Source organism: Ostrinia furnacalis, unplaced genomic scaffold (assembly GCF_004193835.3).
Source record: "Ostrinia furnacalis isolate ACB-3 unplaced genomic scaffold, ASM419383v2 OfSCF7642, whole genome shotgun sequence".
Classification (NCBI taxonomy): domain Eukaryota; kingdom Metazoa; phylum Arthropoda; class Insecta; order Lepidoptera; family Crambidae; genus Ostrinia; species Ostrinia furnacalis.
Window position 1 is genome coordinate 356598 of NW_021137881.1, and position 24048 is coordinate 380645.

Sequence of the window (24048 nt, forward strand, 5' to 3'; positions counted from 1 at the left end):
TCGTTTTGGCAGGGAAATTTATGTGAAAGAGAGTTATTATACGAGTAAATGACACAGTGAACCTTTGGCCAATTTTTTTGCGGAGCACAAACCACTTACACCAAGTTCAATTGCTTACAATTTCAGAAGAAGGTACATAAAGGTACTTGTAATGTATATCTATTAAAGGTACTTGTAATGTAAGATAAGCAATGCTTATTTTTAGTTTATATGATCATTGACAGTGTAATGTTGTAAATATAACAATAAAATTGATTGTGCCTTTATATTCTCATACCTAGACTTTCATTGCAGTATTATTTAAATACAGGTACCTAATTAGAATGTTAAAATTATTTTATATTTATTGAAGTGATTTAGTTTTTATGAGCGGAATAATTACAATCTTATTTTGTGACGGTAGCAATTAAAATTATAATTTCATAGTAATTAATAAGCATTTCGTAGCTTTTAGCATTAACTGATTTAATAATTAACTATAATGAAAATTTTACAAACTTGACATACATTTTACAGCAGTAAATTAAATTAACAAATGGATGACGACGCGTCGTCGCGATGCGACACGGTTACATAATTTATCTACATCGTCAGTGCTTCAAGTCTATCTATTCGCTACACAATAAACTAGTAAATCGACTAGTCTAACAAAGGCGCACAATTATCACTATTTACATTTCCGACGGTTTACACAACCCTAAATTACTGTACAAAATGTGCACGATACAAAAACACAACAGAGTCGACGTACAAAAACTGTTAGTCCGCACAATCACCAGAGTCGTTATAATGTCGTTTTATTTCCAGAGTCGGAATTTGAACTTCCAGTCGCCATTGTCAGTTTTGCACTCGCAGTCATCAATATACCGTCAAATTGAATAACTGGCGACTGAAGAGTGATTGTCGAATACACTGTTTACACTTTTTACACTTTACAGCTTTTGTTTTACACACGATTATCGAGCACTTATTGTTTTGCACATGACGTCACTGTACACGAGTGTGTGTTTTTGGAGAGCGATGAGCAATGAGACAAAGATGAAGATAGCGAGGCTGTGTCTTGTCAGGCTGGCAGAGCCTGCAGAAGCCGGCATGGGCGCGGGCGTGGGAGGTCCCAGCCGAGTCCCGGAGCGGACTACCTGCGACCGCCAGCGTATCCTGTATAGGGGCTGTTGTCTTGACAGAGCTACTAACCTATAAAAGAAAAGAAATAGAATAATGTAGGACTTCATTATGTGCACAGGCCACTGATGAAGAGAATTGACTTGACTTTATTCGTCAACAACAATTTCCCATATTATGGGATCGAAGAGGAAAATTAAGGGAAATTACTAACTTTTAACAGTGTATTCAAAAAAGTAAATTCTTCGATATTTGTCTCGTACGAAACATAGAACTAAAACACCTAATTTGTGCCTTTTTAAAGAATCAACCTGTATAACGTTTGTTGAAAACAAGTTTTCACTGTAAAAATATACCCTTATCTTATGCTAGTAGGTAAAAACTGTTATATCCTCCTATTGTAATGCTCTCTTTACCGGACGGAGCGATTTCTCGGACTCCAAATCTACCGATAAAAGACGATTTCACACATCGTTACTCAATACTTACGAGTGGATATCATTTGGGAAACACACCACGTACCCTCTTATGGGTTCCTCTAATATGCACAAAGAAAAAGATCTTTCCACCCAGAGGTGCGTGTATACAAGCATGCGCTTACGTATTTGGCACGTCAGCCAGTGTATTAAAGCTAGGGACCATTCATAAATAATTTATCAAATGGAAGATCTGAAAAGTGTTTCCCTTTCTTGTTAAGGCCGTGCTAAAAGCTCGCACGTAGAATTTCTTTGACTCCTTTTCATGCTTTGCTACCGTGTTCACCTATACGAACGTCACACGTTCGATGGAGGTTCTCTTGCTGCGAAATATGATTAGTACTGGAGCAGGAGTAAAAAAAACTGCCAACTAAGTAACGATGGGAAGGTTTTTTCGTTACACGGCCATTAGGTAAGTAAAGCCGAGAGCTCTTTGTTTAACGCTGAATAAGGATTCTTTGTGTGCCTGTGATATTTTAGTGTTTTGTCTCTTCGTGGAAAATGGTTCCTATTTTCTGTTTCTGAGACTTAATTTATTATACAAATAAGTCTAAGCACAATGTTACAAGTACAAAAGTATTCGTCTGGAAAATTAATGATTGACAATATTTCAGATTGCTCAGTATTATTCACCTAAAATATCACTTCGACAGTGACTGCTCTGGACACAGAAGTTCTGTAAACGAGTATTTGTGCTACAAGCAGTTACATTTTTTAGACTTTAAGGCAGTAAACATCTGATGACAGCTGTGCAGATACAAGAGCCCTTTTCACTCGTAACCGTCGGAGAGTTGTGACATTGTCGATCTTTGGAACTTTTAAATACCTACTAGCGTGCTCGTAACATAATAATGCGTGTTTTTTGGTTCAAGTCTCGAGCTAACAAATACGCGCTGTTGCGAGCTCGCTGATAGTTAATAAGTTGCAAAACATCGACAATGTTATTGTTCTCCTCTGTCACAACTCTCGTCGGTCTCCCCTAAGATATTTTTCCACATAAGGGAGAGTCCGCTAATTTGGACCACTTTTTTTCAATCCCATTTTACACATCGTTTTCTTTTGTTTTTGCTAATATCCATGGTACATAATAAAAGATACATTATTCAACTTACTATTTCATAAGTATTAATTAACATGATTGTTGTATATTAGCACAAATCAACAAAGTACGAGTTCAGAGCTTCGGTCCAATTTAGCCAACCGGTTTGATAATTTGTACCACAGGGTTACTAAATTGGATTTCAATAAATTTCAAGCCTATAAAAAAACTATGGCAAAATATTATACAATACATTCTTAACAAATTAGGAAACGAAAAGGAACAGTAGTTAATAACATAGACAATCGATATTATTTTACACGTTATCACGATTTTGAGTACAAGTTGAGTATACGATTAATATTATTGTAAACGTAAGTTGATTGACTATCAAATTATTATTAATTAATCATCTTATTTATTAGGACGAATTATTAATATTTATGTAGGTATACCATGATTGATACTTCTGGAGTCGGTGCCAAGATTATGAAACATGTAAAGTTTGCCTGCACCGACTCCAGAAGTATCAATCATGGTATACCTACATAAATATTAATAATTCGTCCTAATAAATAAGTAGGTAATTAGTAATTATTTTTCTACGTTTTAGTGTAGGTTTTTTGGAGTCGGTTTTATTTTACACATTCAAATCATAATTATAGGTAAAGGAATTTCCCAAAAATTTGAACAAAATTAATGGTTACGACTTCGAGCTTTGACCTAAGTCCCGTTACACAGTACGATTCTTTGCCAGAATACAGAGGCGCGTTTGTCACATTTGCATCAAGACTTTAGCAATTATGAGATGCCAACAAGCGCCTGTAGCGATTCAACCCCGCAAATCAATAAAACACACGTTTGAATCTCTGCTTAATGCAGTTTCTTTCTTTCATTCAGAATAACAACAAGAAGTTATGAAATATAAATAACATTAGTAATTCATTATTCTGTGATTGCCCATTAAATAAAATCTAAGCTAATCGCGTCTGTATCACTGATGAACCGGTACGAAAGCGCTGCAATAAATAAGTCGCAGTGTGTAAAGGACCCAATACATTCGTACAAATTGATTAATAATTTATAATAATATTATTCATTTCGACGAATTTGATTTAGTAATTGAATAAGCTTCTACCTAATATGTATTTGAAACAATTTTGTCTGCTAATAGGCTTACTTGTTCCGAGGAAATATCAATGAAGAGCTGCCTTTCAACGTTCGAGTCCAGGACCCACGTGCACTGCTGATAGAAGAACTCGTTGAGGCTGCCCGTCACCGACACGTTCCGCGACGATATTTCACCTGCGAGAAATAAATGCTCCTAGTGGAAATAAGAAATTTAAAACGCGACAGAAACATCTACGTGAGCAATAATGGAATGAAAAGGCAGACACGAGTCGCCGCAATGGCAACGCTGTAATTGGAACTTTACGACCTTGTTCAAGGTTTTTTTTCGATCCAGTGCTACCCCAGGCGGCGTGAAACTGGGTCGTGGCACGTAATTTTCTCGGACGCCTCGCGCCACCAAGAACAATATCCGACGCGTTTTACCAAACGCCCGAGACGCGAGCCGAATGTCAAATTGAACTGTTTGTTTTCGCTTTATGCGATTGGAAGTCTATAGGGCCCGTTCGAGGTATATTGCCGATTATCCGTCCCATCCGAGAGACATCTTCATCGAATTATTCGGGGCCCTGTTTTCGTGTAGATGTGGTGATAAAATTATGTACAGGTGTGTATTGGGGATGCGTGCGTAGGACGCGTGGGAAGTATCAAGAAGGCTATTTGTGTCAAGAGGCCGGTGGGCATTGAAGAAAGAAGTCTGTGACAGCAATTTGTAGATTTTTTTTTATGCTAGACAAGGCAGGTATTTGACCGCAATCGCACCTGGTGTTAAGTGAGATGATTTAATGTGGGTAGGTAGTGGTGACCAGGTCACCTAAAAGGGGGTAAATAAAAATCTGAATATAAAGTAGAGGAAAGGACCAGAAGAGACGCAACTACAAACTATGTTCATAGACAGTATACGTATTTACCTGAGTGAGTGGTGTATGTGCGCTGACCGCACATGGCGTCGTCGTTGAAACTGTACGCGGCCGCGTAATCGAACCCGCGGCTGGCGTACGTGTAGTGCGCCACTGAGTACTCCAGCCGCACGCTCGTCCAGCTGCGTACGACCACCGGCAGCCAGGCCGCCTAACAAACATACCCAATTATATCATTAAGTGTTCGACACCAACCAATAATTATTGTAAGACACAACTTCTTTAAAAAACCAATACACAACCCTGAAAATCGAAGAAGTCTTCACTTAATTGGTTGTAAAGTATAATTTTTATTCAATAAATTGAGTTCGCGACTTGTTGACGTCCTATGTCCCCATTGCCATTCAAAAGCATCGGAGAGTCACGCCTTGACAGCTTATAAAAAGTACGTCAATTTAGTAGGGTGTCCTCTACCCTATTCCCTTTCTCTTCTATCTCAATTATACATTATGAAAATTTACAGCCCTTTCATTCATAATAGAATTAATGTCAAAGTTTTGATATAAATATCCCAATTTAATAACGGTTCTTTTTAAATCCCCTGCAAAGGGACAGAGAATTCTAACTTTATAATTAAACTGTAAGAACGGTTGATGAAAAAATTAAATCCAGTCCAAGTTTCCGACTGATCCTCCGAGGGATAAGTATTTTTGGAAATGCGAGATGTTTCACCCTTTTAAAATAATTTATCTTTGGTATTTCTCATCACTTCGTCAGAGATGTCGGGTGGTTTTACGTGACGGAGGTTGCGAATAATGGCGGCGTATATCGAGGTTTAGTTAGCACCGGCATTACGTGTGTGGAGTATTGACAAATTTGGCGTGCAGCCGCGTACGCAGCACGCATACGTAGTCGGCTACTAAGTAATTGAATTTTCAGAGGCGAGTCTCGGGCTGTCGCCCCGGGTGGCCGGCGGCCGCTAATAGCGGGGGAGGACGGATGACACGCCACGGTCGCGCGTTTACGAGTACCAATGGACGCCGCGCCGCCCGATATTGCCCGAGTTCATTTTGCAACAATGCCTCCTCGTAACAATTTAGCGCCGCCGCCGTCAAACTCATGATAGGGGTAAAGCACTGTTAATAATTAAATTACGCGCCCGTTCCGCATAGCTAGATAATAAAAGCTACGAGCGAGCACTCGACCCTGTATCTGTAACGGAGCCCGCAAACTTTCTCGACTCGCACACACTAGGCGTAATCATGAAAATGGAAAAAGAAAAGTTTCTCTTACCTCGGCTCTGGCCGCGTATTTTACATAACTGCGAACTTATACGGCTCACGCATTTTTCCTTATTACACTTTTGATGAGTTGGTACGGTTGAGATATTCGTACACTGACAAAGCGGACCAATTAGTTAATCGACGTTCGATGAGAGACTTAAATTCGATTGAGAGTTTAGGCAACTTTGGATAAACAAAGCAATTGAATTATTATGGGTGTTTTGTTATTATATTTAGGACATTGATAATAACAAAGTTAAATTTAGAACGAGAGAGGCTACTAACAACATGTGTAAATTATTTAGGGGCATATTTGCTTTTAGAAGTCCCCATACGGTTGGGTGGCCTTTCGTCGGTTTATTGCTGTTACATACTTAATAGTAACCCTCTTACTTAATTATGCGGATCGCACAAACCGGAGCATAGGCTGGCGAAGCGAAGGGTTGCCATCCCTCGGATGTGTTAGCACAGTCAAGGCCTCCGTAACACGATTAATTTATTTGTTACGCTCTTTTCTAAACTTTGTTTTGTAATCTACTAACACCTATTATAAATGCAAAAATAATTATGGTTATGTTTTCACGCTTTAGCTGCTGAGTATAATAATTTGAATTGAATTTTGTAGACAGGTAGGTACATAATCTCCCATAAGTACTTGTACACTTATTATGATACATACATTTGGAAAGGATTTCCTTTTTTTTTCTAATCTCTAAGCATTTAGCATTTATAAACAATGTTTCCTCAATTACGACGATAAACAAAATTTGTACCGACTAAGCTGGTCGAGGAAAAACGTAAAATAAAAAGATTGACTGATTGCCAACAAATTGGTGGATTGATTGCGGTTTAACGTTATTTGCGGGATAAAAACAAAATTTCTCGTAATTGATTGGATTCCATAAATATTAATTTTCACGTTGCAATTTTTTTCAATTCGGTGCGCATTTATTCACTGCTTTGATGTTTCGTACGTGTGACGTAGATTTCAATCACCGAACGCCGACTCTGCATTCAGCTTCGTGTGTGAATTATTATCAATTTGAACGTCTGTATTTTTGCACGAATAAATGCTAACAATACGGGCGGGTACCTATCTCGATGTAACAACAATCTAAATTACTGTACTGTTTTATTTATGAGAAGACGGCATTAAATGATTGCCTTGCCGTTTCACAAAATAAATAACTCTGAAAATAACAGTTACAAAATTGCTTTATGAATATCATATTGTTCTTGATTAACTTTATTTTACGGACAGTTTACATCTAAGTATTATGCTCAAAAGATTACCTAACTACTTTACCTGAAAGTTAAAGAAATAAACGAGTGTTGCCTGCACCTACAGAGTGATGTGATCGTGGTACTAGGTACTACCATTAAAAAAGGTAATTGATAAAGGACTCCCCTCTAAAGGGGAGTCCTTTATCGCTGCCAAATAGCTGTATCTAGAAGGATCTATTAAGTCTAGATACGAATTTACCTGGAAGTCGCCGCAGAGGCACGATAAGTGAGTGCCGTCGCCAGCCACCAGCGCGATATGATCGTGATAGTGAAGCGGAGTGTTCGCCCGGCACTCGCAGCCCGCGTCGCCGCAAGCCGTCCGGCAGCCCGCGGCGCCGACCGTGCCTGTGAGCTCCGCGCTCCACATGCGGTCTAACCGCTGAATCTATTCGAAAACAAGAAAAATAAAATCAAGAAATTCATTCCACAAAGACCGGTCCTGCGCTGCCCTCATTAAGCCGCTTGTCTTTTAACCTTAACAAGATTGTCGGTTCACGGAGTGAGAGGCGATAACTTTTCTGCCCCAACGGCCATAAGTTCTACGAGTTGTGTCCCAGCTACTAAGTCTGGACTGCATGCGGGGAGAGGTGGACCGGTTGTTGAGGAAATATTTTGTTCAGGACATCTTTTTTATCAATCAAATGATGAAACTATTAGGTCAGATTTCAGGTACCAAAAAGAAACGAAAAAATGTAACATTTCAGGGGATAGAATTACGTTTTCCTGTGCAAAAAATACAGATGCCACAACAAAACCCACTCGGTCAGTTTTATTAACATTGGCAAATATTGGAACCAGGTAACAAGAAACAATAAGGGAACCGCAAACACCGCGACCCAAGGCATTTTCATTCCGCCTTCCTCAATACAAAACTGACTGCAAATAGCATTTTTGTTCGGCGAATTGAAAGGTAAGCATACATTTTAACAATCGCCGAATGAACCCGGGAAATCTTGGACATTATTACAGCTAAATAAATTTATAGTACTACCTATGTAATACTGATTCATCAATCTCCAACAATGTGAATCGTATCTGGGTCAATCAGATATTCAGAATGATAAATAGAGCGTAAAATTTATGACTGTCTCGAGGGAGTGAAAGTTCTGCCGGAATACAAATTCACCGACTTTTATAATCATTGTTATTGCACTTCAGAAGTTTAAAGTAAACACCAAGTTTGTTTCGTTTGCTTTGTTTTCGTATCGGATCGGTTGTGTTTACTGCACTCTGTACCATTGAAGAATATGCTATCTTTGTATATTTTATTCAGTTATTTTTATTCTTGGATGTTTAAAGTTATAGCTTGTTGGAGACAAACATAAAATTGCTGGATTAAATAAATCACCTACTTAGAATATACGAGTAGGATAGCAATTGAATGAGTACTGTTCCCCTAGATCACACAGTTGCAAGATAAAAATAAATCATCTGTATAAAGCATACTGGATACACTGAATCTCTCTTGAACCATTATGTGGAAGGAAATGTATTTTCAGTTGCGTGTAGTAAATTGTTCATGGCTCTGAAAGTAGTGTGTGATTGCAGTCGCTTCTATTTTATTTATTATACTGTTTTATCCTTTTATGTAATAGATCAAAATATTAATATAAACAAACTAAATGTAAATATTTTAGCTGATTAGACGTACCTCGATAGTGACGCTCTGGTTAGCAGCAGGGATAAAGCGATGGGTACACTGCAGTCTCTCTTCTATGTTCCAGAATATGTGGTGGTGGGATGGCGCGGAGACGCCACCGTGCTTCGGCGAGGCCAGCCCATAGTGCGTGGCCGCGCAAGTAGCGTCTGGTGACACTGTGCCTTCGTGGAGTTCTGGTGAAAAGAGGGTTTTGCTAAGCTATGCAGCTTTGGCCCCAAGAATATCACCACAATCCGCATCACGGACCCATTGCTGATTGGTCTTTGAGTCTATTTACTGTATCGTATTACTCCAAGAAATGTCAATGACTATTAATACCACTCATAAAACATAGTAAGATTACTCACCATCATGAAAAGCAAAAGCACCATCTACAAATTCCTCTTCATCAGCACTTTGTGTGCCTGCTCTCCGAACCAGGATTGTTAAGTTTGCTCCCTTTGATGTTACTGCTTGCCGCAGTAAAAATCTTCCCGAGGGATCCCGAGCCTCCCTCACAGAAGGTCCGCACACCCAAAGCAGTGCTCTATCTCCCCGTTCAGACCGATCCCCCCTATCTCCTTTTGCTCCAAATTCATGTAACCCCTCCAAGATCTCAATATGAGATCGACAGCTTTGTAACCTGCAGAAAACAATAATAATTTTCCAAACTGCCTTCGTCACAATGGAATTGCTTTCGATAAATCTTTGGCACCACTCCAGATAAAGCTAAGGAGTCAAAAGCAATTAGCAGTGAAACTGGTATGGACGTTTCATATTACTCAGTGGTTTGTGGTTCGGTCACCAGCGTTGTACGAAAGAAAACGCCAAGCCGCAACGTCATGTGGAAAAGTGGTTTAATTAGTTCTTTGAAACAACCCGCGCGCGATTATAGACTTGAATAATTTGCACTGTATGGCGTTTTATTATTCAAATTGATACAGTAATTAAGTTCAAACGCTTCGTTTATTTGCTTAATTTATATACGCGAGCTGACTGCAATAAACACAAAATCTATGACAGTAATTAACATATTTTTCCGAGAAATGTGTTTGAAAATTTAACGCAATATTATACCGAATTAAGCCTGTGCAAATAATTCACGAGTCACTTCCTGTTTTCGGTCGTTGCTCTGTGCAAACCTGGCCAAGACTAGCGTGAGACTTGGTAGAAATAAAATGAAACGACAACAAAATGGACGGTCGTAAAGTACCCAGTATCAGTAGTGGGCTTACCTTAAATTATAATTGAACAGCGACACCTGAACCACGTCGGTGGGTGCTCCCAGCAGGTGTATTGCGCACTGGGTCCGCCAGCCGCTGGCGCGCGTGTCAAAGTGCCCGGAGCGCGCGCCACCCGGGCCGTAGCCGCGCACAGTGGCGCCGCACCCCACTCGCCCGCCACCATTGTTAGCGGAAACCTCGTTCGACACCACATTACTTTCCATCGCTGCCACCCTGTCCACTAAATAAAGACAAAACAAACATATTACCCAACTTCATTATTGTGCCCCGAGACAACGCTCCGGCGAAATGGAAACAGAAATTGTACCCGGTCAGGGAAGACTAGACTTCAAGTAATCCCACTTCTCACGGTGGAGCACTTGAATGTCTCGTAATAAACTGGCGAGCGGTAAGTTTTTTGCACGCTCAATTGTTTTCAGAGTATCTCCGTTGCTATTTAAGCGTGAAAACTACTAAATTTCGCTGCCAGTAAATAAATGGGATATGTTTCCATGAGCGCTTTAGCGGATAAGCAGTGGATTTTGTAAGCTTTCTTTTATGAGCTTTAGTAGTTTTAATCAGGGTTTGTTGCACAATTGCGCAGAGTTTCAACGGTTATTAGCGAATAAGCGTTATTTGGAATTAACGTTTGCATACTTAGTTAAGCGTGGTACCACTTCCGTGGTATTGCATTTTAGTAAAACATGAACGATATTACATTGTGGGTCGTAACGCGGGATCCGCCGGGCAGAGCGGTCATGTCGCATCGCAACGCAATTACAGCGGATTGGCCCTCAGGGGCTCGCTTGCATTGGACACAGTTCCACTTTAAAGTACCGAATAACTCCAGAAATCCGTTACGATGCGGTATTACCGTTGAATTCGGGAATAATTCGCAGGTAGCAGCTTGCGACTATCATTTATTGGATAGCTGGAATGTTTAAGCCACGATTGTGAAACAAGGCGAATTTAAGCTAACTCGTTTTCGATCACTGTTGTAATGCTACGGTATTTTGTAGCACAAAGTGATCCTAATTCTCAAATAAAGCTTAAATAATACTAAATCGGAAAGTAGATAACTTTACATCCTCTTTCAAATTTTTTAAAACGTTAATGACATTTCCATCTTCAGCATTTCAGCCTCATTAAAAGCTCCAAAAGCACGTTTCCCTGCTTGTCTCATACAAAATGATTACATAATTAAGTAGTAAGATGTAAAACGATAAAATTGTAATTTAATCGCCAACGTTCTATCAAAAATAAATCAGAATACGTACCATTCGGAATGTGATGCGTAAGCGCAGCTAGAGGCGGCGAGGCGGGCACCACAGTAGGCGGGGGCGCGCTGCCGTCCGCCCGCTCTATGAACTCCAGCTTCGCGATGAACCCGTTGTAATCGTACGGCGGCACTAACGGGCCCGAGCTAAGCACAAATGTAATCAAGACAGAATTTCAACCACCAGGTTTCACATTACCACGGAAATTGCTTGTAAATGGGACTTCCTCGAGCAATAACTCTCGCTACGCTCACTGCAAGTGGGACTCAACAATGGTGTAACTGCCTTCGGCGCGATTTCAAGTTAAACTAAGGATGTTAACCGAATTCTAGGAGACACAATTGAAATTAATAAGACGAGATTAGAATTCTGACTGTGACGCAATTAAGGAATGTATTACATACAGGTGTCAACATATCGCGTAACATAAAACCTTTAATTAATAAACGCTCTTACAAAATTACAACGATTTTGCAAAGTTACGAAGGCGATACGAATTTCGAAATTAACTTTAAAAACTGTTTTTAAAAGCGTATTAGTTTCATTTTTTGCATATTCACAATCTGAAAAAGCACACAGCTTTGTGAAAATATGTATGTTTTTAATTAGACTTACTTAAACTCGAGCAATAAATTCGGGCCAGGCTGCTCCAAAATGGCCGTCCTCTCTGAGCACAGGGAAGCCAGCAGCGGCGCTGACGGCGAATTTCCAGCCCGTAGAGTTAGATAGTCTGTGGCGCAGTGACTGAAAAAAAAATCTTTGTTAACAAATTATTTGACCCAACTTTTTTGATAATTCCTACTAAACATATTATTTAAATCTATGTTAATATACATTTGTATTATTTATTTGAAGATAATTTTGTAATTGTAAAAATAATCACTTGTTTACGCTGATTAAAATATGGTCGTTTTTTTTTCAAATTAGGACATTGGAAATAGGAGATCTGCGATAGCGCACAATATAATACAGGAAATAAACCAGTCAACCCCGTAACAAGAAATATGGTATGCGGAAAACATTCATACAAACTTGCCAATAAAATCAATTTGGCGTAGATTCAAGCATTAAAATAAAGCGGAAACGACAATGTACGTTAGCCAAAATAAAAAGAGAGAAAGAAAAGCATTCTCTTTCACGTCTAGTTACGTATGTCCAAATAGAAGTATCGCTTAGACGATAAGATGCGGTAATTTCAGCGAGCTTAGTGTTTGCTTTAAGCCTGCGAGAACTAGTTCTATTCCTGGTTCCTGCTCTATTAGTACGTGTGTAGGGAAACATATTGCACCGAGATAGCACTTTTATTTCCCTCACTCCACTGCTCCTGAGAGATTTATCTCCGAACAAGTGCGATTGAAACAAATACGGTTTAAAGTACGTGCTATTATTTCACCAACTAATATTATACTTTAAGTTTAAAAGACTCGCAAAGAAAATAAAGCTAATAAACTTAGACGCTGAAAGCCTCACAGATAACCTGGCTTTTCGTAGAATTTTAAATTGGCTTCTTGAAACATTTTGGCTTGGGGATATATTAAAAATCCGCTGGGATCTTTCGATCTCGAATATTTTTCAAGATAAAAGCGAACTATCTTCTTTTAATAATTTCTGTGCTTCCCGGAATGTTATTACGAAAATAATTCTTAATTAATCACATTACCGTATGAAGGGTGTATAAAAGCCGTAATTTAAGGACGAAAATATGTGATGTCTGGAGCTATTAAACGGTTAATAGTATTACGCATGCTAATTCTATTTAAATGTAATCCAGAACTTCTGTGTGGAATCACAGATTACGTATAACTACATGTGTGGGTACTTAATTATGGAATTCGACTTTATGTACACACATAGGTACGTGTATATTCGTTCTTAATGCTGAATAGTTCACGCTACAACAGATTAAAATTAGCAGAAACTAACTATTGGGGTTAGTCCTTATAAGTTATTTTCTATATTTTAGAATAATTATGTTGCTATCGCGCATGTCGAGATTATGTAATATCCTTTTGAATGAGAGGTAGCGTAGCTGATTAGACAAAATAAACGATAAGTTATAAACATCCTAAAAATACACCATTATTGAATTGTATTATGACATAAAATATCTATACAGCAAGCCTTTGTTTACTTTAGAAAATCTAACACATACGCATTATACGGCAAGCCGCACATCATCTCGGAACGAGTTTGCAACAACATACTCGATCACATAATACGAAAATAGAGGAAAAGTCGTATACTCGGTCACCTAATACCAAAAGAGAAATAGTCGTAAATCGCCGGTTATACTTTCATGGCGGCGTAAAATCTGGCGTAGATGGTGGCTGGTATGGTTACTGTCACACGTCAGTCAAAGTCCGCCAGTCAAATTTCATTAAACTAGTTCGTTACTGTTAGTATTTTTCTTTTCACATGTGGGTAGGTATTATTTTACTGGACAGCCAAAAAGCTGTACGTAGCCATTAGGTAATTAATAAAAATATAGCGATTTCGATATGGTGGAGTAAAATTATATAGTAACTCTGTCTAAAGCCTGGTCCGTGAGCACGTAGAGTTTTGTCCAATGACCCCAAGCTACCCATCCTTGCTGCCCTATGTTGCTTTCGCGCTCGCACACTCACTGCGGGCGCCCGTCGCACAGTCGCGACAGCAATATAATTACGCGCGAGCGATAAGGATGGGTAGCTTGGGGTCATTGGACAAAATTCTACGTGCTCACGGACCAGGCTTTACACCATGTATTGCAATGATCTCTTCTCTGTGCAGAATCGAATTTGGCTGGTTTTTTCCTACTTTTACAATATTCGGTAGTTTTACAAAATTTCGACAGCCTACTTGATATTGCCCGGAGCATACATCATGTCAATAACTTTCCCCAGTGGATGTTCCAAAGCGAAAAAGGTTGAAATCGCTCTTCGTAAATACAAACAATCTTTATCTACACTAATATTATAAAGAGGAAAACTTTGTTTGTTTGTTTGGTTGTAATGAATAGGCTCTAAAACTACTGGACAGTTTTTAAAAATTATTTCACCATTCTAGCTACATTATCCACGAGTAACATAGGCTAAATTTTATTTTGGGAAAAATAGGGTTCGGTAAAATATGTAGATAATGTAGTCCACGTGCGCGAAGCCGCGGGCGGAAAGCTAGTTAAAAATAATACAATAATCACGCTAATACCTATATGCATATTAATGCCTGCCTTAAATGCTTTAGAAAAGTCAGTCAACCTGAATCTACAACACAGTAACAACGTTGACAATTATTTTCTTGATATTCAAACAATAAATACTGTACATGTAAAATAATTTACATTACATAAAAATATCAACACTGCTTTGAAATAAAAATGCGCAAGTCGTAAATCTGCGAGCGAGAGGTGAAAATTGTTTTGAAAAATTTTTACGTGTTACCGTTATGATGAAAGTTGTTTACGGTCTTGTGTTTATATATATTTTTATGTTTACTGCCTTTTTCGTTTATAAGAAATGCGTTTCGTTTTATGTGTTTCTGCAATAATACGAACGTGATTTCTGTTTGTCACAAATAATCTCTTGTTTCTTATTTCATTTTCTAGGTATGATTATTAGAAGAAAATGCTTATACTTGTTAGAAGAAAACCTTTCCGGACTTTTTTAAACAGAGGGCTTAGTGTGAGTTCTCTTGAGCGCGTAAAAAATTACATTAAATGTATGACGGATTGTACAGCTCTAAGCCCTCAGGTTATTGCTATTTGTACTCGTTTTCACGACTAGCAAAATTCAATTAACTTGTTGGAGAAACAATGACCTTAACTATCAGGTAATTAATGACCATAGTGACCATAGCAGTTCATAATTTCAGTCAATAGCGGGCTTTTGCTGGACGTCACAAAGTGCGATCTGTTTTTCATATAGATAATTGAGTACCTACTTGAAAAACAATAAACGTATTATTAAGAACAGCAAAAGAAGCAAAAGAACACTTCAAAATCATCGAGCATCATTTGTCATTACATTCGGGCCTGATAAACCTATATGGAAGAACATGTTACCCTTTAAAGTCAATGGGCCGCCGTAAATTTTCAGTAGCACGCGACAACCCACAGGGTGGAAGGGAGATAGGGCGGTCCTTTTATTTACTGGAACGATTGTTCGCAGGCCTTTCAAACGGGCACGACTGGATTTCATACGGGTGCTTGATAAAAACGCCAAAGAGAAACGGAGTTATAGTTGTCGAGTGTAAGACACACGTAAAATTCTTCTTGAGCGGATATAAAAACTCTGGCGAAAGGATAAAGGCACATTACTATGGAAAGTTCGGATAACGAATACGTTATTATATTTATGGAATAAAAAGTTTATTTTTCAATCTATTAGGGCTCTATTTTTAATCGAGAAAAAAAAAGAGGGAAGAGTTAATTTACTTGTAACTTTATACACTCTTATTTCTAAAAAACGAGTAAATAAAACAAAAATGTCGTGTCGCCGTCGGAACTTACAATAATTTATTGTCTAACATCCGAAAGCATTCAGTTAAAACCCCACTTTTCAAAGTCGTTAGATAATGAAAGGGTTAATTATAATAAAGGGTTAATATTCTTTCCGTTTGCCGATATTTCAGGATTATTCATTCATCATCACGTTTCTATTACCGACTTCAGTAAATTAATATTTGATGAGAGATGGCTATTTCAATAACAAATTGGTCTAAATTATGACAAATGCATGCTGAATTACGTTCAGAATAATATTCAACTTTGGTAGGCGACGGTATGTTTATTTATTGTTCTATTACAGGTTTTATTAAATTAAAATGTTAATTAACAAATCCAAAACCACCACAGTCGTATCCAATTGATAATTAATATTTGTATCATTACGTGGTTAATGATATTCATATTGTGCTCAAAATCGAAATATTTGTTAATAAGCAAGCTCGGCAATTTATTTGTTCGCGATCGTGAGACTCTTCAGTCACATTTAAATTACTGGATTTCGGCTGTTGAATTTGTATCGAGTTGTTAAGATAAATGATATACACCACCAATACAACAGATGAGTATATTTATTGTTGCAAAATTAATTACAACCAAACAAAATGAAACATTTTGTAGTTTGAAATCTGTCTTTCGAACTTATTTGATCAAGATAATGTTAATAAAGCAATAAAGTTTTCATCACATTCCATTGAATGTAATTTAATGCATGATTGGATAATTTTAGTAAGACATTTCTTGAGAACTCATTAGGTACTTTGTATCAACTAACTTTGGGTAGGGTAAATAGAGGGTGTTATTTACCCCAATTAATAATATAAACAATGCCTTTGAATTGCAATAATATACCCCATAACCAGCAGGAAACCTGTGCGGCTATACATTAACAATAAACTTCAGCACAATAGCATAAATGTTAATATCCACAAGCACCATGCTTCACTGCCATTTAAATGAGCAAATGTGTTGGAACACAAACTATCTAATTAAATATTACGTTGTAGCGACAATTCTCAGGAAGTGGGTACCGATTTATGAGGGTGGGCGGGGCGCGGCGACGGAGACAAAATGTCTACAGCTCTGAGTTCTAATTACGGGGCTATCTGTCATTTGTCAAGTGGCGAAGTTAACTCGTTACGGTGTCCGGTGCTTGGGAGATACTTGTGAGGTGCACTACCTGGGCGTGCGCATACTTTATTGTGTACGTAAAAAAAAATGCCGAAATGAGCCTTTGGATTAAAACAAAGTCCCAAAACACTCTTTGTAGACAAATGCCTATTTGTAGACACTCTATCATAGGTACTATCGGCCACAATTCCAGACTTCCAGCTACCCATTTCTGGTCATGTTGTCTCGTTCTATCGCAAAGAATCACCATTTGATGAAAGCGAGAGAAAAAGCAGAAATAAGTAGCTGGAACTGTTGCCGAGTTTTGGAAAAAATCTACAAAGGTTTTTTTCTTCACAACATATTTTTGTTTTTTAGTGAAAGGGATTTCAGTATTGGAAAATGACATCTTCCTGAATTATAGAACGGTTTTGAAACATGTAAACAACAAATGTAGGTAGCAAAAATGATAATTATATTGTCTCGTACTCACTTTCTAGGCAGCAGTATGGAGGTGAAGATGATCTTGACACGCGTGTTCACTGAGTTGGTGGCGAACAGGTACCGGCATCGGCGATGTGGCGGGTACAATCCAGGGTACCCCGGACTGGCCAGAACGCACGAGCCGGGCGCGCGACACGACACGTCTTGGTACATCCAGTCGCAATCTGTGGAAAATAGAAGCTAATGAAACAGTGCCGGCCACTTACAAATAAAATTAAAACCTCAATCATNTTAATCATAGCAAGTAAAAAAGTTAGGTATTCTGTAACAAGAACGAAATGTTCTTAATTTTTAAATTAAAAGACTAATTATTATGCCTCAGTGGGCTCAAAATGTTATGTTAGTGCTTTTCGTGGTTACGTAGATAAAGAACTCTATATCTACTCTATATTTAAAATATTATGGCATTTTCCCGATGGTAATCGCCATAATACCGTGATTAAAATTATATAGGTAATTGTAGCTATTAGAATAATTATTTACAAAATCGCTTGAAAATTTTGAGGAGTCGAGACGAGATAAAAATAACAAAAGAAAATCGAAATTAATCGAATGAAAAAATAATGACATTTCTTGGTGGCCAGTGTTGCGCGGCCTAGGAGTCCGGTCGTGTGCAGCCGTGTAATTCATTGGCATTCGTTATTGTTATGAAAAAAAAAATGCATTTAACACAACCTTTTTACTGATATTTACTTTCTCAGCGTCATTCTCAATCCCAAGGGACGTCCCATATCTGTAGGGATAGTAAAAATTATGAGACCGGCATTGTTTTTTATTGTCTTGGCGACGGTTTTTTGCATATCCCATGTATTTGGCTACGCCATAAATATCACTTGCAGAAATATTCTTTTCTTGAATCGGGCGAGGGGTTACTTTTATTATAACTTCTTTATTTTTGTATTGTTAAGGAGATTATGAAAAAGCGACCTTGATTTCTTGAATTGCTAAGGAACAAGTCTTCAACAGTTGCCTGTAGAATTTTTGAATATTGACTTATAAAATGTATTACTTTGTCGTTACAGAAATATTTTAAATGTGAATTTCATATTTAGATAAAAGTTATTTTGCTTTTGAAAAATAAATGAGATGGCTTTAAGTGAAAGAACTACTCATTATCATCATAACCTCGAGCTAAATCCTTCTGTAAATAAATATAAAAATATGTGCACCCTTATGAAGGACAAAGCTCTAATATATTTTTCATTGAAAAAGCTCATTTAGTTCATTAATATTCATGAAATGCATGCATGGGAGCTTTCCAGCGTTTTTACTAAAAATCAATTGTCGCTATAAGGAACTAATTTTTGCCGCTTTATTTTCGATCTTGCTGAATTAATTATCGTTTTATTTTGTTACACAGTTATACCGATTTTTTTCTATAAAGTGTATGAAATACAAAAATTATTAAGTATAGTGTATTAAGTACAAAAAAGAAAAGCTAAAAGAAAATAAAAACTATAATTTTAATTGCAATCTTAATTTGTCAACCTTCACTTTAGACGCGTGTCTCACGTTCACATTTAAAAAAAAGCTCTATTACTCGTACTTATTTTGTTAAAAATATTAGCAGTCTTATTTTTGTTATACAAACTGCTTCCTTGTATCAAATATCATTTCTAAGTATCAAATAGCCCATCACTAACTGTAAGAATGTAAAACAAAATTCTTATTGTGGCTTTTATTTGTATTGAGCCGAACGCGTGTAGTGTTTCAGCGTTCGAAGCTTATTGTATTTGCTGTGCACAAGTATGACAGACGCTCGTGGTTGAGTGGAGAGCCTTTTATGTTGTAGCGCACAAGTACTGTGTTAATGTTGTTACTATTTTTCTAAATGGGGCAAAAAATGCACAAAGATAAAGATATTTAATTCATAAATACCTACCAGGAAAGTGTACTTTTGAGCAATGCCACTGTGGGTATACAGTGTGTCTACCTGTATTTTTAGATGAAAACCAGAGGTATATTGTAGCTTAATGCTTACCAAAAAATAAAACTAATGCCACTGAATGAAACAAATTAAAGCCGTAAATAATGAATGCTTGTTAGTTAGAATTGTTGCAGCGAATTTAATCTGCCTTAAAAACTCTACATTTTAAAATGAAACTAAAACAATCAGAGTACACAATCGGGTCATGCATATCATAAAATCTATCAGTTGTGTGGACGGAACCCCGCTTAATCCATTTCAATCAAGGCCCACTGCAAAATGTAAAGTACAACACGTATCGGATAAAAGGTTAAATAAATGTGCAAAGCGTTTCACAAAAATACACTCATGCCGAGTGAAACGTAGCAAAATGCACCCGCGAGTTAGTGAAGACCATTTTGTTCACTCTCAACATCTCGAGGTCTTGTCACATCATCGCAGCGCAATTTCGTGTACAGTGCGAGACAAAATACAGCTTGGAAAAGTGCAGGAAACAATTTTCTAAACAATGCGGCTTCAAAAAGACGATTGATGTCTTCGTGGTTTAGTAGTTGGACTCGGTTGATTCATTTGAAGCTCTCAAGTTCAATTCCCTGATGTGACACGAATTAAAAAAATATTTTTGGGCATAAATAAGAAAAACTAATTAACTAGGTACATCAAAATACCTATTATCTAAATCAATGGCAAGAGTTATCTAAAATACGCTATTGAATATGTACCTAGATGATATTTTATTGTAAAGGTCTTTTCTTTCGCGTTTTGAATTTAACATTAAATTAATAAAAAAATGTAGTGTTTATTTTATGTTGCCTGCTTTTTTCACAGTTGGAATTAACCACAAGTAACAACCCTGGTGTCAGACTTAGTACTCGCCAAAGAGTTTTTTATTATGTGTTCCAACTAGGAGTCGAACCCTAGACCTGTATCTATAATAGTACACTACTGAATAGCTTCCAACCTGCAAAAAATAATTATAAGCGGCTTATGACGAGGGTCGCGTTAACGTCGGCCACACTTGCGTTGCTTTGGAAAAAATCTTTTGTACACGCAAAGTATGGCGATAAATCCAAAGAGTTTGTTCCCAACAGCCCATACCGACGTACTCAACGAGTAATTACCAAACAGCCGAATATATTCAAACTGCCATTCGCAAAGATTCGATGAATATTTTACCTCCAGCTCCGTCTTAGAACCTTTGTTGTGATAAACATGAATATCTAAGCTTGCATTTACTTTGGCGAATTTGAATTCATGGATTTCGAACAAAGGAAGTTCCGGCGATAATATTTACATCGTTTCAGACGGAAATTATTTGATAACTCTGCAAAATAACATACTTTTGGGAAATCCCAAAGTTACCATTTACATTGTAAATTCCGCGAATAATTTTAGCAGTAATGTTTTATTTTAACTAAACTTGATATCACCAAAATGATTTTTACATCCTAAAAAGGCCTGGAATAAAATTATTTCAGCTGTGAATTGAGAGTTTGATATTTGAAACGTAGGTAGTCATAAAATTCTGCCATATTGGCTTTTTGTAGGAACGAAATCTGGACCATAAAACGTTTCGGTGAAATTGCAATAAAGTGATTTTTGAAATAGTGCTACTAGATACTCTATTACACGCGTATTATTCGTCTCATTGCGATATGAACGTATGAATTTGTTGCTCGATTTCTCTTTTAAAATAAATTCATAAATATTTATCATGTATATGAATCAGTTTAAACGAATCTATTTTAAATGTAAACATAAAACATGTCTTTATAAATAATAATACGTTACAATAAACAATAATAACGAGACAATTATTCTAGTCTACCAAATAAAAGATGAGCATCATTAATAAACAAGATAAAGTAACTCGTCGTTTATAATGAATGATTCGATTGTTGAAAATGATTTATGATTAAGCAGCTGACCTGTGTGCGGTATCCTGGAGCCCCCGCGCGGGTGGAACCCCACCCCTTGGGTGTTGCTCAGAGAAGTGAAGCTGAAGAACGCCAGGAACTGCGACCGCACAGTCTTCTCTGTTATCCTGGTAACAAAATACAATGTTTAAAATAAAGAAACAACAAAAAAAACAAATTCGTGGAATGACGAATGACCGATTGAAGAACGTTAACAATACTCAGTACGAGTTATAGTAGTCCAGTAGAATTAGCTTTTAAATCGGAAATAATTCCTACAAAAGATTTTATTATTTTAATGGCTTCATTGGTTGCCCATTAAGACTCTCCTAAGTTTTCGACTTCGACGGAGTTGTGCTTAAGTGGTGGGGGCCCCCGAAAGAGGCATTTTTCGGTTTTCCGGTTATACCGCGTAAAGGACTTACCCTATCAAAAAGTGGTCTTCATGACGGTTGAAGGGCACTTAATNAATTATTTCCGATTTAATCAATTTTTGTGTTTAATTCTACTGGCCTATAGAGCAGGTAAAATATAAAAAGTCGAAGCCATCCAGTTTTGACCCCTGGTTCACGGGACTTTTTGTTGCTAATGACCACTAGTATTTTCAAGGAATAGGTCGAGTTTCCCTGTCACCCTGTATTTGTGTGTAGGCAGGATAAAAGCTACGTAACTATGATTATATTTCGAAAAGACTTAGACACTCGTAGAAGAAAAATTAGCGATTTCTAAGAAGCCTCTGAGATACGGTTTTGGGTGTGCCCAGCAATAATATAGTTACCTACTAAACAGTACTTACCAACCTACTACTGCCTTACATTACAGTATCGTACCTATTAGGTTCAAGATAAAACCTAAAAACAACCCAATTTTATTAGAATTCCTACCCCAGTCTTCTATTTAGACAATAAATGGTTTACAGTTACAGAAATCAATGTTTTTTCCGCCAACAAAATGCCCAATAGTATTATCGAGCGACCCGCTCCGGTTCGCACGGGTATAAATTATACACATGGAGGAGGAATGTTTCCTTGTGAATCGACAGTCTATCTATAAGTAAGTGAACAAATAGGCTGGCGACGGACGCCAGAATTTATGTAAGCATACCTAATATGGATACTGTTATTTTAAACTAGCTTTTGCCCGCTGCTTCGCCTGTAAGAATCTGTCTGTCATAGAAAGACTATCGTGTCAGTGATTCTCCTTAAGTGATAAAAATTATCCTGTTTTCCTAGGTCTCAAAAAAATTCTATCTTCAATGGTAAAAGATAGACAAGAGTTACTTTCGCATTTTTAATATTAGTATGGATTCCTAAAGGTTGAAGCGAATCATGTTGCTACCACACAGGACTGAAATACAGAACCACTCCATCTTGAATTTGGGCTAATTCAGTTGCGCACCAGAGCTTCGTGCGAACCCGACACTAAGCGTAGCTCATACAGGGAGACGTCTTGTCAGTCGCAATTAGGTACATCTCCACCTATGCACATAGATGCCACAATTTAATTAGGTAAATAGACGTTCATTTCATTGTCGAGGCGAGGTAAATCCCATTAAAGTACATAGGTGAATGACGTCTACGGACGTACCAACTGATCCTCCAGGATTTGTAGTCACCCGCTTCGGTTTGGTAAGTCAACACTAGCCACTGGGTTATTGAAAAAACGATCTCTCTGACGAAATTAAAAATCATATTGCGAGGGCAATGAATTTTCCAAGAAATGAGACTTGCTAAATCGATTTCTAGCCCCCGTAAACTCGTTAATGTAATTGTCAGAACCGTTTTCAAGAACGCGATTAATAACAAATATTAACTCGTATTCGTATAGTAAAAGCAACGGATGACGAAATGAACACACAGCGCTGACTGGACAAAGCTATTCTATCTTGAAATTGGGGTGATTCGGACTCGCACTGGATCGCGGAGTAGGAAGCCAGTCGGACGTCGGGCGTAGGGCGCCAGTGCATCGCCGGCATTAGCCACAGTTCATAAAGCGCTGCAGCGCCGGTGCCGGCTGACGCGCAGCGACCGGCCGCAATTCCGAATCGAGCATTACCGGTTCCGCTGTGACGACCTTTTGTTCCGACTGCCGTTCCGCGCCGGAACTAGCTTTTCCGAACCAAACTGCAAATGGATATAAATTCAAAACGCGCAGCGGCATTCAACCGCATCGCCTCACTTATCCGGAAATAATACTCATTCCAAAGTCTGTCCCTCTCATTAGTGGACATAAATGTAATTAATAAATTGTTCATTTCGAACGGATTCATTACCAACGTGCGTGTTAGTTGCTCTATTGAATTCCGCGTTCAAAATCGGCTTTGGGCAAACAATGTGCTGTGATTTGTTTGAGTTGCTCATTCATTTAGCTTCATCTACTAAATCTGCTGAAGCTTGTATCGGATTTGTGAATAGTGGCTGTAAACTGGCATTAGGTACATATACAGTGTGTNTATTTGGTATGGTAAAATTCCAATGAAATCTGTGGTGAGAGCTACCTATTTGCCTTTTCATGAAAAATTATGTAACAACATCAATTCCAAGACTCCTCAGCACTACCGCACAAGTCTATTACTGGCAGTCACACGCTGTGGTCAGAAGTGGCGAAGGTTAGTTCAAAGTAAATGACAAAAGCAGGATATCTCGTGCCCGGCGACTGCGGTCGGCGGCAACTGGACGGCGGACGCATCTCTAAGTACTTTGTCGCTCCAACGCTGAGAGTCAAGTGTACAATCGCTAGTTATGACCGCAACTAGTGGCCTTTTGAATGTGAACAATCTA

At 38.0% G+C, this 24048-nt stretch overlaps 1 protein-coding gene across 1 annotated transcript in view; it reads right to left on the minus strand.

The window, feature by feature from the left end:
* Positions 1-811: 811 nt before the first annotated feature.
* The window catches only part of LOC114365738 (uncharacterized), a 32307-nt gene continuing 9070 nt past the window's right edge, over positions 812-24048 (minus strand). The window contains exons 5-15 of the mRNA XM_028322379.1: positions 21281-21396; positions 17415-17589; positions 11947-12075; positions 11332-11477; positions 10067-10295; positions 9200-9474; positions 8844-9025; positions 7392-7577; positions 4677-4836; positions 3818-3942; positions 812-1247 (exon numbers count right to left, since the gene is read on the minus strand). Of these exons, the coding sequence (XP_028178180.1) occupies positions 957-1247; positions 3818-3942; positions 4677-4836; positions 7392-7577; positions 8844-9025; positions 9200-9474; positions 10067-10295; positions 11332-11477; positions 11947-12075; positions 17415-17589; positions 21281-21396 (2014 nt within the window). The 3' untranslated portion in view covers positions 812-956. The remainder of the gene's footprint in view (positions 1248-3817; positions 3943-4676; positions 4837-7391; positions 7578-8843; positions 9026-9199; positions 9475-10066; positions 10296-11331; positions 11478-11946; positions 12076-17414; positions 17590-21280; positions 21397-24048) is intronic.